The sequence below is a fragment of the Fistularia commersonii genome, chromosome 6 (genome assembly GCF_037954325.1).
Source record: "Fistularia commersonii isolate RoL2024-O1a breed Wild chromosome 6, RoL_Fcom_v1.0, whole genome shotgun sequence".
NCBI lineage: Eukaryota > Metazoa > Chordata > Actinopteri > Syngnathiformes > Fistulariidae > Fistularia > Fistularia commersonii.
The window spans coordinates 232,633-247,732 of record NC_141289.1 but is presented as its reverse complement, the minus strand read 5'-3'; the positions used below and the strand labels follow the sequence as shown (position 1 = coordinate 247,732).

Sequence of the window (15,100 nt, the reverse complement as noted above, 5' to 3'; positions counted from 1 at the left end):
ACGGTCATACATCTACCAGGTTAATGAAGCAGCACATCTGAGATAAAAGATGGACTCCTGGGCAGAGTGGAGGTCCTGAAGGACACTGAACCACAGATGACCTCCATCAGACATAGACGCCCCCTCACCTTTCTGGTTGCTCTGGTTGCTCCTTTTGTTCCCAGGACGGCGCTCGTCACACAGAGCTCAGATGTTCTTCCTGGAATCTGCTGGACACCTGGAGACATTCCTCCTGTGTGTGTGTGTGGTCTTGACTAGTACACTAGCAGAGGGACACACACCTTGATGGATGCCAGCAGACCCCAGGAGAAGATGCACACATTCCACATCCATCAGATACAAGTTGCGGTTCTGCCTCCTGTTTGGAGAATCATACCGGTCCAAGATCCAGGAAAGTCCAAAGGTTGGTGAGGAACGCGTGTCTGATACCACATCATCTCCATAGCCATCTTCACCATCATCATCATCATCATCATGATGACTGTCTCCAGAACATCATCTTCTTCATCACCAGCCTTATCTTCATCATCATCATCTTCTCAACCTCTATCTTCATCATCACACTGGTCAGTCCCACCATTGTTTTGAATCATCACCATCACGTTCCTCATCACCATCCCTGGCGTCTTCATCAGCATCTTCGTCGTCCCCACAATATTTATCTTCACCATCACATCTTGCTCATCACGAGCATCATCATCATCATCATCTTCTTCTTCTTCGCCATCATTATCTTCATCATCACTCTGATTATAATCTTCCTCACAACCACCATCATCTTCATCCTCACCGTTACCATGGGCTCTCCATGAACATTTGATCACGTTCTCCTATTTCTCCTCCAGAACCTAAAGGATGTGTCGTATGTTCTCCTGAGCAGAACATCTCAGGAGAAGATGGACGCAGCCTCACAGAGCTAACTCTGGGCGGCCAAGTTTGGAGGAACATTGACCGAGATACACTCAAGAAGATAAACATCAAGCAGCTTGAAGTCTCTCACACACACACACCACCCTCAGTGTGTCCATTTACAACAAGAATCTGCTCACCCGACGTTCCTCCTGCAGCAGCATCTCATCCTTGGAGACAACAGGACCAGTCTGATATGGTCTTCATCCTCACCTCCGACATCTTCACCCCCTGCAAGCGCCTCCTCTTCCGTTTCCTTGTCTTTGCTGGTGTCCAGACAGCAGTGCAGCCGTGGCATGTAGCATTGGCGCTAACTAGAACTGTACTCAGTAAACAGGGACGCTAGTAAGGGGTTTAATCAATTAGCAGTTTATTAGAGAAATTTGTCGGCGATGACGCTCCTTTGGATAGAAGTCAGTTAGCGGTGAGATCTACTGGGTTAGCAATGATGCTAGTTTGGATAGAAGTAATGGTTAGGAGCGCAGTCACTTAGCAATGATGCTGATTAGGTAGCAAGTCAGTCAGTGTTAGAGAGTGCAAGAGTGCAGTTAGCAAGGGTGCTAATTTGGGTAGAAGTTAATTAATAGTGTTATTTGTTTAGGGGCGTGGGCAGTTAGCAGGGATGCTAAGTGGGTGAGAGAGAATTGGCAATGGTGCTAATTCGGGTAGAAGTCAGTTAGCTGTGCTACTCAATAGAAGTGTAGTCAGTTAGCAAGGATGCTAAGTGGATGAGAGAGCACTTAGCAAAGGTCGCTAATTCAGGTAGAAGTCAGTTCGCAGTGCCACTTATTACAGGTACAGTAAGTTAACAGTGACGCTAATCAGGCAAGAAGTCAGTCAGCGGTGAAACTCAATACAGGCGTAGTCAGTTAGCAGGGACGCTAATACAGCAAGCAGGCAATTGACGGTGATGCTAGTTTGGAGCGGCGAATTAGCGTTGACGTTCGGGTGACGGTGATACTAGCGTAGCTGATAGCTCGACAGCGGTAATGCTAGGGTAGCTGCTAGCTCGACGGCGGTGATACTAGCTTAGCTGCTAGCTCGACGGCGGTAATGCTAGCTTAGCTGCTAGCTCGACGGCGGTAATGCTAGCTTAGCTGCTAGCTTAACAGCGACGCAACCTCCGCAGAGCGGACGGGGAAGAAGAGCCGTTCACTCTTCATCACTGAACACACACCTCGTGTAAAGTGTCAGCCTTGAACTTCCCAGGGCCGTGGGTCCTCCCCCGTGTTCTCCCCGGGGATGTGACACGCCAAGCGATGAGTTTCAACGGGGGAATTCACCACGGGGAGGGGAGGGGGCGTCCAATCACGCCGCAGCACTTTTTTGTTTTGTGCGGCTTGTGTGTGTGTGTGTGTGAGTGCGGTGTGTGTGTGTGTGTTTTCCTCCCGCCTCCGACCGCTGCGGGATTTGCTGGTCTGCGACGTGCCCCGCTCCGCCTGGCTCCTTACAGCCCGCGGAGGCGGTGGTACGGACGTCGCCGAGGAGACCGCGAACCCGCCGCAGCGGCCGCCTTAAACACGGTCCCATGACTGCAGGCGCTCAGTGACACCGCCCGCCCCGCACGGACGAGCACCGGAGGAGCACCGGACGAGTACCGGACGAGCACCGGACGAGCACCGGAGCGGCTGCAGCGGACGGTGCACGGAGATCAGCTCACCTGGCGGCAGGTGCGTGTCCCCTGGAGCGGAGGGATGATGATGATGAGAAGATGATGGTGAAGATGGTGGAGGGGAACTTTCCCTGCATCTTTTAGACGTGAGTGTGGCAGCGGCCTCGTTTGGACTAATGTTCTTCTCACCATGTGTCAGGTGGTGAAGGACCCGAGGAGTGACCCGGTCGCCATGCGTCCCCTGTGGATGTCCCCCCTGGTCTTCTGCCTGGTTCTGGCCGAGCGGAGCCCCTGCGGCCGCGGCTCGGAGGAGCTCCACGCCGGCTTCTCGGTGGGCCTGTACCAGGCGCTGGCCCGGACGGAGAACCGCTCCAACCTGCTGGTGTCGCCGGCCAGCGTGTCCGTGTCCCTGGGTCTGCTGCGGCTCGGCGCCCGCGGCCGCACGCTGGCGCAGCTGGAGGCCCGGCTGGGCTACGACGTCAACGGTACGCCGCCGGTGCCAGGTGGCGTGGAGCGGCGGCGCGGAGCACGGTGGTGTCTGGAGCCGTAATACCTGCCGCCGCCTCGGCTCTAAGCTCATTAACCGGTCCTGCGCCTCGGCCCCGGGGTCGGGGTCGCGAGGGAGGTCGCCCCCTTCCCGCGCCGGCAGACCCGCGGGGGGACGGGGTCACAGGTCACAGGGCACGTTAAGTGGCGGGATGACGGCGGCTCGTTACCGGAACTGAACCGGAGATGTTTGACCCGCGGCGGGTCTTCACCTATCCGAGTCTGAGAAGGTCTCTTATTTGAGAAGATGTCTTCATCCTCGTGGTGCTGACCTTCCTTCCCGTCCCGCAGACGCTCGGGTCCAGGACTTCCTGCTGGTCTCCCAGAGCGACCTGAAGGACGGCGGCCAGGGGGCGTGGCTCCAGCAGACCTGCACCCTCTTCATCCAGAGCGGCGTCCGGGTCCTGGACGAGTTCACGGAGCAGGCCGCCGCCTGGTCCAACGCCAGCGTGATCCGGGCCAACTTCAGCCCGGGGAACCGGACCCGCGGCCCGCCGGAGAACAGCGGGCAGAACCAGGGTGAGCGGGGCCGTCTCCATGGTAACCGCCGGGTCACAGCTGATTTTCTGATGACAACATTGATGAGATGTTCATTATATGATGAGATGGATCCAAATCCGGGGAGCGGACTGATGGAAAACACTAGCAGAACACGCGCAGAACCACAAAGACCATTAGCAGAACCTTAACAACACTGGTAGACTCGCGGATCATCCTCGTACACCCATGAAGAACGAGAAGAATCCTCAGGACCACCGGTAGACACATGGGAAACACAAGCAGAACCACGCAGAATACTAGTAGAACCCAGTAGACCAACGAAGAACATTTTTAAAAGCTTTAAGAGCACTCGTAGACCGATGTAGAACATCTGTAGAACCTTCCGGAACACTCGAAGATCCGTTACGTTTCACCGAAGCAAAGCGCAGGCTGGTTCCAGTCCAGTAGCCCAGCCGTAATGGCCTTAGTGAGGTCAGAAGGTCCAGAGCAGCAGGCCTCGTGGCTTCTCCTCGCTGTGAACCCGGTTGAGATCAACCCGCAGGAGAACCGGGGATGACGTTGTTGTCGTTTGGCCCCCAGAGGAGCCCTGGCCCCTCCAGGCGGGGAGCAGCAGCGGGGAGCTGTCCGGGTCGGGGGAGGCCCAGATGGAGGCCCTCTGGTGGGGCCACGGGCCGCAGATGGCGCTGGTGAACACCGTGGCCTTCAGGGGCGTCTGGCAGAAGCAGTTCCTCTTCACCAGCACGCAGAACCTGCCCTTCATCCTGCCCGACGGGACCACCATCAAGGTCCCCATGATGTACCAGGCCTCTGAGGCCAGCTTCGGTAAGACACCGCCACCAACGCCGGGATCTTCTAGATTCTAGGAGGACAAAGCCGGGGGAAACGTGAAGGTCGTCTAGATCAGAAGGGAGGGACGACCCGAGGAGATGGGCCACGACAAAAATGACGTCCCACACCATGGTCTGCTCCTTCGGCCATGTTCCTGCAGCTGAGGGACAACAGGAAGTCCTTCAGGGGACCTTCGACCCCGTCGGTTGTATTTCCAGTAGCCGACGCTGAGGCTGCAGCCTCTGCACTCATGCTGAACCACAGGACAGTGTAAACACGAGGCCATGCTTGCGGTGACCAGCACGACAGCCCTCCTGTACCCCAGGGTCTGGGAATCTCTCTCCATGTTCTGGCTAACACTGGCTGGCCGTCGTGTCCCGTAGCCGAGCAGCTCAGCGGGAGCCTTTGCTCGGTGGCCCATCGGTCAGAACTCAGGAGTTGCTATTGGAATCCCCGACTCGGATGAACTAAGCGACACTCAACCCTCCCCAACTGACTCTCCAGCAAACTCTAACTCTAGCTAAGTCTATCCTAACAAACTAACCCTACCGAGCTAAACCCAGCTGGAACTTAAACCGGACCCGCCCGGACCCCTTCCTACCGTAGAAGGTAGTCCCGAGGTGACGGAGGTCCTCTGCGTCCGCAGGTCAGTTCCGTACGTCTTCGGAGCAGAGGTACTCGGTGCTGGAGCTGCCGTACCTGGGCCGCTCCCTCAGCCTGCAGCTGCTGCTGCCCAGCGACAGGAAGATGCCGCTGGCCTCCATCGAGGCGGAGCTCAGCGCGCGGCAGGTGTCCTCCTGGGCCGCCGGCCTTCGCAGAACCAAGATGGACATCTTCCTCCCCAGGTGGACATCCCGCGCCGCCGCCGCCGGCGGGGGTTCGATCCCGGCCGCTCGCCGGGACTCGGAGTGACGCCGGGTTCTCGTCCGGTTCCCGCAGGTTCAGGATGCAGAACAAGTTCAACCTGAGGTCGGTCCTTCCCGCCATGGGCATCAGCGACGCCTTCAACCCCTCGGCCGCCAACTTCAGGGGGATATCAGGTGAAGATCCGCTCCGTCCTACGCCTCCTCCTCACGTTTAGAAGCCCGACGCCGTATCTCACCCTCCTCCCGGTGCCGGTTCTGCAGCGGACGAGGGCCTCTACGTGTCGGACGCCTTCCACGAGGTCCGGGTGGACGTGGCGGAGGACGGCACCAAGGCGGCCGCCGCTACAGGTGAGCCGCGACCGCCTGCCCGAACCCGGTCTCCGAAGGGCGCGGGTTCACTTCCTGGCTAACCGGCGCCGTCCTCCGCAGCCATGGTGCTCCTGAAGCGTTCCCGGGCTCCCGTCTTCAAGGCCGACCGGCCCTTCCTGTTTCTCCTCAGGCAGTCGAGGACGGGTGAGTGGTTCCTCCTCGGTTCCTCGGGGCAGATGGTCCACAGCTCCGGGCGGAGCTCCTTCCATCTCACTTACATGACAGCGGGATGGAAGTGAACGCCTCAAAACACTGATGGTGAACTCACCCGGAGATCCACGGGTGGGAACACCTGATGGAGAACCCCAGAAGACCTCCATCAGCTCTGCACGGCCTCCCGCACGCTCCCGTAAAAGGTGATCATGTGATCTCTCCTCAGGATCCATCTTGTTCATGGGCCGAGTGATGAACCCCATGGAGCAGGCGCCGTGACCACACACACACTCACACACCATCGGTATTTATTTGAGGAGCAGCAGGAGGCTCCTCGGACAAACCGCAAGAGGGACCATACTTTTCCTGTAAATATCTGTAAATAAAATTTTAATACACGTTTGTACACTGTGGTCGTCGGATGTGTTTCTTTCTCACACACACACACACACACACACACACACACACACACACACACACACACACACACACACACACACACACACACACACACACACACACACACACACACACACACACACACACACACACACACACACACACACACACACACACACACACACACACACAGCCCCTCCCAGGCGACCCTTCGGTGTAAAATAGACTTTTATTCTTGGAAATACTTTACAAAAAGCAGTTCTTTTCCCTGGCGCCTCTTTAAATAGTACTCTGGGGTATTTACAGCTTTACAGTGTATTCAAAATACTCTTTGGGGGCAAAAAACAACACAGGGTCGGGGGTCAAACCGGCCGCCGCAGCAGAGTCCAGGTGAGGCGGCGGTAAATAAGAGCGGCCAGTTATACTAGTGCAGAGGCGGTCCACCGGGGGGGCGGGGGGTCCGGGGACGGGCCGCCCCCCCGGACCGGACCGGGTCCGGACCCGCCCCCCCCGGGGTTGCATATGGCCCGTTCCGGCTAAAGGGGCGGCCGAAAGGGGCCGAGGAGCGGCCGAGGGTTTTATTGCTGAAGGTTCCTGAGCTTGACGTTCCCCGGTGGAACCGCGGACCTCACCTGGGCTCCGCCTCCCGGACCCGGACCTTCTGGGGCGGTCTCAGAGGGGAGCGCCGGTGCCTCCTCTGGGCGTCCTGAAGGCTTCTCAGAGGTTCTCCACGTGGTTCATGTTGTTGGCTCTGTTGTGAATCTCCTCCAGGAAGTTCTCCAGCTGCTCGATGAGGACGCGCTTCTTGAACCTGCGCAGAGAACTAAGTTACAGAAGAAGAAAAAGGAGACGCCGTCGCTAAGGTTCTCCTGAAGAGGCTTTCATCCAGTTCCTCCGGAAGCCACCAGAGGAAGCTCTGGTGCTACCACCGCTCCGGCACGCCGCTGGAGAACCACTGGAGTGTGTGAGTGTGTGTAGAAGGTGGATGGACCAGATCACCTGGCTGCCTCCTTGATGATGTTCTGGAGGAAGATGAGCCGGGTGTCCAGAGTGCCCTGGATCTGCTTCAGGAGGTGGAAGATCTTCTCATAGTCTGAAAGGAGGAGAGGACCATCAGCCGTGTGTGTGTGTGTGTGTGTGTGTGTTTCACAGTGTGCTTCCAAGCCTGGACAGCAGGAATGGTTGAATCCAGCATCCTTCTGGTCCTGGATGAGAGTCCGGGTCCTGGTGCTACGTACGTCTGCCGGGTTTCCTGATCTCCTTGGTGATCAGCGCCCTCAGGTCGTTGTTGACCTTGGCCGTCTCGCTGTGGATGTGCTTCTTGAGGGCGGCGGCGGACAGGAAGCGGTGGGACTGGTCGTCCAGCAGCACCATCTCCGCTCCGCACTCGCCGCCCGGCGGCGTCTCGCACCCCCGGAGGCGCCCGTCCTCCTCCTCGTCATCCCCGTGCCGGAGGTCCTGGGCGGCGGCGTGGTTCTGGTGGAGGTCGGCGGGCCCCGAGGGCTCCGGGTCCGAGTCCGGGCCGTAGTGGTTCCGGTCCAGGTGGTTGACCGCGGGGTCCCGGTCGGCCCCTTCGTCGTCGGGGTCCAGGTCTGGAAGAGTCAGACACCGTCAGCCGGGCTCCACGGGTCTGGCGGTGGCGTGGAGGCGGCGTGGAGGCGTGGAGGTCTGACCTGGAGGTCGCGGGCTGGCCGGGGGGGTGACGGGGGGCGTGTAGGCCCGGCCCAGGCGCAGCAGGGGGGACATGCAGCGCCGCCTCTTGGGGCCCCCGCCGGGCAGGTTCTCCCCCGGCCTCTTGCCTTTGTTCTGAGGTCCCGTCACAAACTCGTCAGCCTCGTCGATCATCATCCCCTGAGAAGACACGAGAAGGTCAGCCCGGAGGCCCCGGAAGAACGCCGGCGCTCGCCGCCGCCGCCGCCACCCTCACCTTCTTGTCCAGTTTGAAGGGGTTCCCGAAGGTGTGCAGGCGCTTGGGCTGCTCGGGGTCGGCGTCCCGCAGGGGCTGAGGAGCCGCTTTCAGGAAGTCCTGGTAGTTCCCCATCTGGGCGATGGGCACGCTGTGGAGCTGGTCTGAGACACCCAGAGGAAGGAGGACCGACAAACCCCCGGTCAGGTTCACCAAACATCACCGCTCACCGGCTCAACCTCACCGCCAGGCGACGGTACCAGAGGTCCACCGTAATCTTCAACATAGAACACGGAGACGGAGGAGCTGCTGGCGTTCCCGACAGGATTGGGGGCGGAGCTTACTTAAAACTAGCACCGCAAACGCGTCTTCGTTTCAGGATAACGGACGATAGCGAGGGGCAGACCGGTGTCTCCACGAAAACCTCAGGCTCCGGCCTAAAACAGCGATACAATGATACCGAGCACTTCGTGCCAAGTGCTGGGACGAGCTCTCTGACGGAGCTCTCTGACGGAGCTCTCTGACGGAGCTCTCTGACGGAGCGGACCGAACCGCCGACCGAAGGAGCTCCAACGGCGGCGAGGCCGGAGGTCCTACCCGAGTCCTGGCCCCGGAGGCTGCAGACGCCGGTGTTGAGCAGGTTCCTCCTCATGCGGCTGAGCTGGTCCAGCAGGTGGCTGCGAGGGATGTCGTAGGGGTTCCTGAAGCTCTGGGGCTTGAGGCCCTGAGGAGGACAGGAAGCTGGATCAGGGTCTCCGCAAGGCTGCGGCTTCACTCAGATGTTCTACACCACGGGCCGAGACGCCCCGGACAGGTAGCCAAAGTACACTTCCTCACTCCCGCTGTCATCCACTGACAGTGCAGGAGATGTTGTCCTCCCCGCGGTGGAGCACCAGCTCCCGGACGCTGACCTTGTTGAGGAGCGCCAGCTGGAAGCCCTGGAACTCTTTGGGGTTGAGTTCCAGAGGCACAACGTCGCCCGTCAGACTCTGGAGCTGCTGGATGAAGTCCCGGCGCTGGGCCGGAGAGATGCCGCCCCCCCGCCAGCGCACCTTGATCCCGGCCTCCGGCGGCAGCTTCTTACCAACGGAGGAGATCAGACGGTCGTACTCGATCTTAGTCTGGAAACAAACGGCGAGACAGGATGAGAACGGGCTCTTGGAGGAAAGCGTCGACCTCCAAGGACACAAAGACACGTCCTCCACAAACTCCAGAGGGCCGATCAAGCCGGACCCGCCGCCGGCCGTGTCGGGAGGGACTCGTATGCTTCCGAGGTCACCATCAGGCGGTCTAACGAACGGTTGCCTCGCGCGAAGACTCCGGGGCTTTCGCTCCTGGACGATTGGGTCCGGGTGTTCTGAAGGTCTCACCTGCTGGCTGAGCTTCTTCAGGTAGGACACCACGCTGTAGCTCAGGCCGTACTCCATGTTGTCCGCCAGCAGGTTGGGCGCTCCCATGATCCTCAGAGCTTTCCTCAGCGCCTGCGAGGGAGAAGGCGGTGGAGTTTCAGACGCGGCACTTTCACAAGGTGGGTCGAGCAGAGGCAGACTGACCCCGATGTAGTAGGGGGGCATGGTCTTCAGGTAGTTCTCAAAGGACTGCCGCCATTTGATGGTGGGCTTGAACTTGTGCACTTTGATCAAGTCGTCTGAGGAGGACAAGCAGAGGAACGTCAGGGAGGAACCGCGGCTCCGAGGTCTCCGGACGCCCGGGAGGAGGAGGTTACCCAGCAGGGGCAGCAGCACGGGGTAGTTGTAGGGCATGACGAAGAGGTTGACGCAGTTGAGGGCCGTGCTGGCCTTCAGGTAGCCGAAGGGCTGCCCCAGGTCGCTGTACTTGGCACTGTTACAGACGAACACCTGAAACACACAGAACGCCGGGACCTTCACGCCGAGAAGATGCCGGTCAGAGAGCGCACGTCCGGCCCCCCTCGGACGCCACAGGCTCGGGCTTCCCGGACCACGTCGCGCCACGTCCAGGTCCACGTCGTACCTGCCAGCAGGTGTGCGGGGACTTCCTCTCCAGGATGTACTGGGTCAGGGGCGAGGGCTCCAGCTCGTACTTGTCGAAGGGCACCTTGTCGATCACCATGGGCTCGGCGTCCAAGCAGGAGAAGCGCACGTGGGGGTGGGCCGAGCGGGGGGGCTGGAAACAGGAAGTCATGAGAGATCTTCATCACAAACGTTCACCCAGAGAGGCGCTGAGGCGACCACACCCGAACCGGGCCTCCGATCCGATCTTCTGTCGGTTCGGGAGAGTGGAGTCCTTAAACGAGGACACGTTCTACCAGACCTCGTCGCGTCGGATCTCTCGTCGGACTCACCAGCGTCGGGGAGTTCTGGTCGGGCCAGAAGGCCTCGGGGACGGGCCAGTGGCCGATGGGGACGCCGGTCTTGGGGTTGGGCCGGACGTAGATGAGCTTGTGGGAGCAGTGCCAGGGCTGCGGACCGGGCTTGGAGGCCTCGGCCGGAGCGTCTGCGCGGGAACGCCAGAGGACAAGGAGGTCTGCAGGAACCATCTTCTGCGGCGCTCTGGGGCGCGGTGACGGCGGGAGGTGGATCTCCTACCTTCGAGCGGGGGAGGGTCCGGGCCCGTCTTCTCAAAGTTGATCACCACTCCGCTCTGGATCTTCTGCACCAGGGACTCCAGGCATTGATTCAACATGCGCTGGGAGAACACGCTGTACGAGCGTCCTGCATCACACACACACACACACACACACACACACACACACACACACACACACACACACACACACACACACACACACACACACACACACACACACACACACACACTCAGAATGGGTGCAGTGACTGCTTTCGGCCACACGAGGGCGTCTGATGGCATCAGCAGAGGGTCTCAGCTGGGGCTTCAGGCCAGAAGACCTTGCTTCTCTTTTCTTCACAGGTTCCTTGCTGTGAAGGAGCTTTGGAACCAGGTCAAGAGAGTAATGCTCGACGTGCACGGAGGGTAGGGCGTGCACGTGCGCTCTCAGAAGCCACGTTTTGACGACTGATCCAGAACCACCGCCTTCGCTCCGACACGCCGACCTCCAGGACACCCATCACCTCTCTCGTGTGAGGTCTTCACAGGACAGGTTCCTTCAGGACCTCAGCGTCCAGCAGCCCTCCCCGACCCGCCGGCAGCGTTTGGCCCTCGGCCTCCGCTGACCCGCCGGAGGTCCATTCATGGGGGGCTCAATGGGGGGGCTTTGTGAGGGACCTGCCATCAGCAGGAATGGAGGGCTTCTCCTGACAATGGAGTCCTGACACGGCTCGCGCCGGCAGCTCTTCTGCCTCCGGGAGCCGCCGGCCTTCTGGGACCTTCTGCCCCAAAGCCCGAGACAGGAAGGGGACGTGGATCGGCGGTCCTTCACACAGGGGGGACCGGGCCCGGACTACAGACCCCCTGCCGAGGACACCTTCTGCAAAGCCCTCGACCCCACTGGAGTGGCGGGCGTTGGGTCCAGGCTCCATCTGAGACTCTGAGGTGAAGGTGCAGGGAGTCGTGGACCTTCAACACAGGGTTTGTGGATCTGAAGAGACTTCAGGGTTCTCCCGCTACGACGGCCGACACGTCATAGCGTCAGGTGCGTGTAGGTCGCGTGTGGTCGGACCGTCAGATACATGAAGAACACGGGTTCTTCTTCAGATCTTCTAGGAGAGCGGAACCAGAACCCGCTCGTGTCCCTCAGCCCGGGCCTGGTCCCGGAGGTGGGTTCGCTGTGGACCACATGGGAGCGCCGGGAGGGAGATGTTCTCCTGCTCCCGCGGGACCTCCGGTGGTGCTCAAGATCCCCCGCTGATCCCAGACGGTCCACGTGGGGCTCCAGAAGCAGGACGTAAACAAGTCCCCAGAAGGTGCCGCAGACCTACCTCCGGTCACCTCGCACATGGGGGTGATGGGCGAGTCGTCGGGGGGGACGCCCCCCAGGGGCTCCGGCTCCACCGATGCGTTGCCGGGGATACGGAGGACCAGGGCGAAGAGGCGCTGGTCCCAGCGGAAGGGCTCCTTGGTCAGCTCGCTGCCCGGCAGGGGGGTGGTCAGGGGCAGGTGGAGCTGGAGGGCGGAGAAGATCCTTCAGAACATGCGGAAAACAACACGCACGCCTCCAGTTCCAGGGCTTTCCTGCTTCTCGGATCCCTTCCGGAAGCAGGAGAGACCTTCTGGAGGTGGAGCCAAGGGGACGGGGGTGTTCTGTCCACACCAATCAAACGTTCACCAGCTCCTGCTGCTGGAGGTCCGGAGGAGGAGCAGGATCTAAGAGCGGCCCGTCCTCCAGCAGCAGGAGTCGGTCTTCACTTCAGACCTTCTGATGACAGAGAACATCTACGCCCCTGTAGTTCTTCTACCCCAGGACACCCCTCCCGACGGTCGGCAGGTCCCCGACCCGACAGGAAGCGGCCCCGATTGGCCGGAGCGTGGCGGCTGACCTCGTCTTGGACGCCGCCGCCGCTCGTCAGCTTGTTTCCGTCGGTGATGGCGATGATGATGGCGGGCTCCAGGAAGAAGGGGTTCCGTCCCTGCGGAGAGAAGAAGCAGCTGGGTGAAGCGGTGGCCCTTCTGGGTTCCCACCCCCACCCAACACACCCGACGGGACAGGAGGACCCCAGGTTCTGCCAGAACAGGGTTTTGGGGTGCTTGGGAACGGGGTGTGTTGTCTGAGAAGAACAAGGAGGACCTTCATCGTCCACAGCGCTCAGGCGGATGGAGCGACGGGAGGTGTCAGCGAGGCTAGCCGCTAATGCTAAACATTAGTGTCACCAAGCAGGGTTGGCGACACCTGGACAACCACCCTCAGAGGTGGACCTGCCCTCAGAGGTGGACCTGCCAAGGGGGCAGATACGGCACGCCGGGATCTGCTGCGCCACCGGTCTCCATGCCAACCCCCCCCAAAAAAACCAACCACCCAAATCCCCTTTAGATCCAGGCCGCACTTTTGTGCTAGCTCAGGAGTTAGCAGTGCTGCTAGCTGCTGCTGCTGCATCAGGACGGGGGTCATGAGGGACAGTCCATGTGGAGGACACAGCACCTCCACAGCTCCTGCATCATCAGCAGGAGAGGGTTCCTGGCCTACAACCACAACACACAGCGCGCGTGCACACACACACACACACTATGACGCTAACAGGACAGCACTGAGGGAACACCTGATGGACCTCCTAGCTGATGGTCTCTGTAAGTCATGAGTTCATGGTTTCACCCAGGCCATGAAGGTATTACCCTCCAAGCTGAGGATGTTGAGAAGAGTGAGCGACCTGCAGGCCACAGGGGTCTCTGGGGTTAAGGGTTATCATCATGTAGGAGACCAGGGTCTGCTTATTACACTGTTATGACTGTGGAGTGAATGTTCAGACAGGGTTCCACACGGGCCTGCTGGGCCGGAACCTTCTTCAACACAGGCATCGGGGATCCAGCTTCCTCCACCGGCTGGAGGAGGAAGGTGATAAAACCCCCCCGCTCTTCGATCAGGTCCCGCAAACACCTGCGAGAACCTCCGGCGTGGAACCAAGCAGGTTCTGTGCTCAGGTTCCACGGCAGCTTCCTGAGGTTTGCTACGTCTCACCCCGACGGAGAAGCCGGGCCGTGACACCCCGTCTTCTGGGTTATACCTTCGGGTCCCGGATGCGGATCAGTGTTCATAAAGGTGGCGTGCACCTCTGGGCCTTCATGTCAGGGGTGTGTGTGTGTGTGTGTGGGGTGGTTGATGCTTGGAGGACTGGGGGGGTTAGAGGTGGCCAGCGGACCTCCTGCCCTGACCTACCTGTCCATAGTTGTCTATCCCCGTCACTAATCTATTGAGGTTGAGCAGGTCGAAGGCGGTCCTCAGGGCCTGTCCGATGGTGGTGAGACCCGTGGCCTGCAGGTTCCTCAGCTCCGTCATGAAGGTGGCGTGGCTCTCCTTCCACCCGGCCTGCGGGACACAGAAGCCGGGTTAGCCGCGGCCGGTGCACGGCCTCCAGGGCGGCGCGCTATCGATCATGTGAGCCGATCACATCCCGTCACCATGACAACACCCCCCCCCCCCCCCCCCCCCAGCCTGGCTGGAACTAACGAGCGTGGATGAGCGGCGTGGGGAGCGGGTCCGGGTCCACGCGAGAGAAGGAGGCGCCCCCCCCCGCGGATGAAAAACACCCAGAGTTCCTCGCTGCTCCCACTGACACAAAATGTCCGCCATGTTTTCGGAGGTTCTACAAAGCTCCTCCTGAAGATCCTCCCGGTGTGGAGGCACAACGTGGAGGCGGAGGGGCCGCGGGTGGGGGTGGGGGTGGGGGTGAGGTTCGATTCTGCGCAGTGCGAAGCCGGACACGACCCGAACACAAACTCTACCTTGATCCCGAACGGAATGTCTTCGAAATTGACCAGCATGTAGCGGTCCCCGCGGCTGGCCGGGTCCCTCCCCCGGAGCTGCGGACGAGAAGAGCGGGGAGGGGGGAGGTTATGCTCGGTGTCGGCCGGCGGAGGGACGCCGCGGCTCGGCGTGTCCCGCGGGTACAGTACCTTCATGAAAGTCTCGACAGCGCCTTTCGCTATGTCCAGATAGGTAGTGCCCAGGTGGGTGCGCTGGTTCATGGACGCGGACGTGTCTATGAGGAAAAGTAACACGGGCATGGTGGTGCGGAGAGGGCGGCCTGCATGGGCTCGGTGCCGGGACGAGCGGCCGGAACCCGGGAAGCCCTTTTGTTCTCCCGCCGCCTCTCTCACCTCCCAGCTAGCTAGCTAGCTAGCTAGCCGGCTAACTGACTATCTCACACATTCTTTCGAAAAAAATAAAAAAAAGTGTAAGAATAGTGAGTGGAAAGGCCCTTTTCGGGCCAACTAAACTAAAAAGATCGACGGCCGGGGGAAGCTTATTGGTTCGAGGGGGAATTTGTCGGTTTTTACAATATAATGCAAATATCCCCAAGTTTCATGGTCGTAAAGTTCCCCCTCACAGTGGGTCCCTGCTTCGCCCTACACTGACTGCGCTCGAGCCCGTCCGGGGGTTTTAAGCGCAGCCCCCGAGCG

At 60.0% G+C, this 15,100-nt stretch overlaps 2 protein-coding genes across 2 annotated transcripts; one reads left to right on the top strand and one right to left on the bottom strand.

Moving 5' to 3' along the window:
• The first annotated feature begins 1,105 nt into the window (after window positions 1-1,105).
• On the top strand, window positions 1,106-6,188 carry serpine3 (serpin peptidase inhibitor, clade E (nexin, plasminogen activator inhibitor type 1), member 3). The gene is made up of 10 exons (XM_086148058.1): window positions 1,106-1,207; window positions 2,448-2,579; window positions 2,721-3,006; window positions 3,359-3,586; window positions 4,148-4,390; window positions 5,043-5,241; window positions 5,336-5,436; window positions 5,524-5,610; window positions 5,692-5,775; window positions 6,011-6,188. Exons 1-10 carry the CDS (start codon window positions 1,106-1,108, stop codon window positions 6,061-6,063), a joined length of 1,515 nt encoding a protein of 504 aa, XP_086004184.1. The 3' UTR covers window positions 6,064-6,188.
• A 205-nt stretch (window positions 6,189-6,393) lies between these two features.
• ints6 (integrator complex subunit 6) lies at window positions 6,394-14,847 on the bottom strand. Its single transcript, XM_086147555.1, has 18 exons — window positions 14,594-14,847; window positions 14,423-14,500; window positions 13,857-14,006; window positions 12,526-12,615; window positions 11,968-12,151; window positions 10,657-10,782; window positions 10,413-10,564; window positions 10,082-10,234; window positions 9,816-9,948; window positions 9,643-9,737; window positions 9,460-9,570; window positions 9,001-9,210; window positions 8,687-8,813; window positions 8,111-8,253; window positions 7,857-8,034; window positions 7,422-7,775; window positions 7,183-7,276; window positions 6,394-6,994 (listed from the first exon to the last, which is right to left on the bottom strand). Exons 1-18 carry the CDS (start codon window positions 14,702-14,704, stop codon window positions 6,901-6,903), a joined length of 2,583 nt encoding a protein of 860 aa, XP_086003681.1. The 5' UTR covers window positions 14,705-14,847; the 3' UTR covers window positions 6,394-6,900.
• Between the last annotated feature and the right edge of the window lie 253 nt (window positions 14,848-15,100).